Source organism: Montipora foliosa, chromosome 10 (genome assembly GCF_036669935.1).
Source record: "Montipora foliosa isolate CH-2021 chromosome 10, ASM3666993v2, whole genome shotgun sequence".
Taxonomy (NCBI): domain Eukaryota; kingdom Metazoa; phylum Cnidaria; class Anthozoa; order Scleractinia; family Acroporidae; genus Montipora; species Montipora foliosa.
The window spans coordinates 26,790,036-26,791,939 of NC_090878.1; the positions used below are offsets into that span (position 1 = coordinate 26,790,036).

Consider the following 1,904-nt stretch of genomic DNA (forward strand, 5'->3'; position numbering starts at 1 on the left):
GAACTGAGATTTTGAGCCGTGATTGGATGATTAAGGAAAAGGACTGATTTGAAATACTCGTTGGCCGTTATCCATTGATCATCAGATTTAGGTAGATTTATTCCTGTTTTAATATCAGGAAAACCATAATCTCCAGGTTCAAGAGAAGAGGCACCAGAGGTTGTTAAAGGAACACTTCCATTGCCATATTCTTGATCAGTGAGCGTGATATCATTGAGGTCAGCGCGAAGTTGATCATTCAAACCCAGAACAACTCTGCAGCTCCTTTGATGCATCTTTAATCCTCTGTTTCCCTTACAAAGTTTACCACAACAGCACTTTGTGAGACAAACACGAGAAGCAGTGTCTGCTACAGGATCATGATCATTCGGGAGTTGTTCCTCTCCAACATTGTGACGTTCCGATCGATGAATTCGTTGTTTGCAGGGCCACGCATGGCGGCCCAGCGAGACAAAATCTTTTTCGCAGAAAGAACAGACGACTCCAGCGAGTAAAATGAACAGAAAACGTGGATAGGCCATTTGAAAGCAGCAAAACAGAGATTAACTAATTAAGATATCAATTCAAGCATAAAATGACGATAAAACTGGAGACATGTACAGAGCGTGTTTGCTCTGCTCGATGTCTAATAATAATAATAATAATAATAATAATAATAATAAAGGTTTATTAGCATTCCAAAAAAAATGAATTGGCTCTTACACAAAAACATGGTATAATGTAATTTACAATAATATCACATTCTAATATTAAGAATTTAAAACATAAACAAGCTAAGATGTAAATGTAATAATTCATGTAACTTTTAATCTCTTTCGAGCATTATTGACACGATATGATGTCAAATTTCTTTTAAAAGATCGAAAGTCAGTACAATTCCGCAAATAACTTGGTAATGCGTTGAGTATGGCTGCTGAGCTGTCTTGAAAGGTGCCACTTTCGATAGGCACCTTTAATCTGACTTCACAGGACGACCTTAGGTCTCTTGCTGGTATGTGTTGTTCGGGTTTGAAGTACTGTGGCCAATAGTCGAAATATAGTGCTTTGAGTACGCACTGTAGCAACTGATAACTTCTACGCTCTATCAGCGGCAGCCAACCCAGCTGCAGGCAGTCACCTTCTCTTGCATAGCGACCTAAGACATATCCCGCACATACATTTCGGACTCTTCGTAAGCGCTTCTGCTGACACAATGGCAAGGGATAGAACACTGTAATAGCATAATCTAACTTGCATAGGATCAAACTCTCTACTAACTGCTTCTTCACACGGAACGGTGCTAGGTTACGTAACTTCTTCAGCACGGCCAGTGCTCCATAGCAAGATGTTACTAGTTCATTAGTATGATTATTCCACGTTAAGTGTTCGTGCATATGGACGCCTAGCAGTTTGGTGCGTGTCACACGTTCCAAGCGTGGTATCATCTGCATACTGGTAACATGGGCAGTCAAGTTCCTTCCGAAGATCTGCTACATACAAGTTGAACAGCACCGGGCCCAAAATAGATCCTTGAGGCACCCAGAACTCAACATAGGCCAACTCAGATAACTTATCGTCTATTTGAACGAGCTGGCGTCTTTCACTAAGTTAACTCAGAACCCACAAGAGGAATGATTTCGAAAATCCCATTTCGTGCAATTTCGCAAGAACAGCGTTAAACTGGACCGTATCAAAAGCTTTTGAGTAGTCAGCACAGACCATTAATGTTACCTCACCCTTTTTCATTGCTCGTATGATGTCATCTCTTGATATCCATTAGTACCGTTGTCGTTGAGTGGCCTCTTCGATATCCTGAAATACTTGAAGCTAGCAGTGCTTGCTTTTCAATAAACAAAAGGATTTGATTAAGCACCAACCGCTCAAGTAAACATTTACACTGTAGCATTTACATTGTGATTCTTGCA

The 1,904-nt window shown here is 40.4% G+C and overlaps 1 protein-coding gene across 1 annotated transcript; it reads right to left on the reverse strand.

Annotated features, from left to right (window-relative positions):
* Positions 1 to 794: 794 nt before the first annotated feature.
* On the reverse strand, positions 795 to 1,430 carry LOC137972701 (uncharacterized). The gene has a single exon (XM_068819426.1). It carries the CDS (start codon positions 1,428 to 1,430, stop codon positions 795 to 797), a length of 636 nt encoding a protein of 211 aa, XP_068675527.1.
* Positions 1,431 to 1,904: the final 474 nt, after the last annotated feature.

Excerpts from the sequence above, each read along its gene's own strand:
- LOC137972701 (XM_068819426.1), bottom strand. The coding sequence starts at position 1,430 with ATGCAGATGATACCACGCTTGGAACGTGTGACACGCACCAAACTGCTA.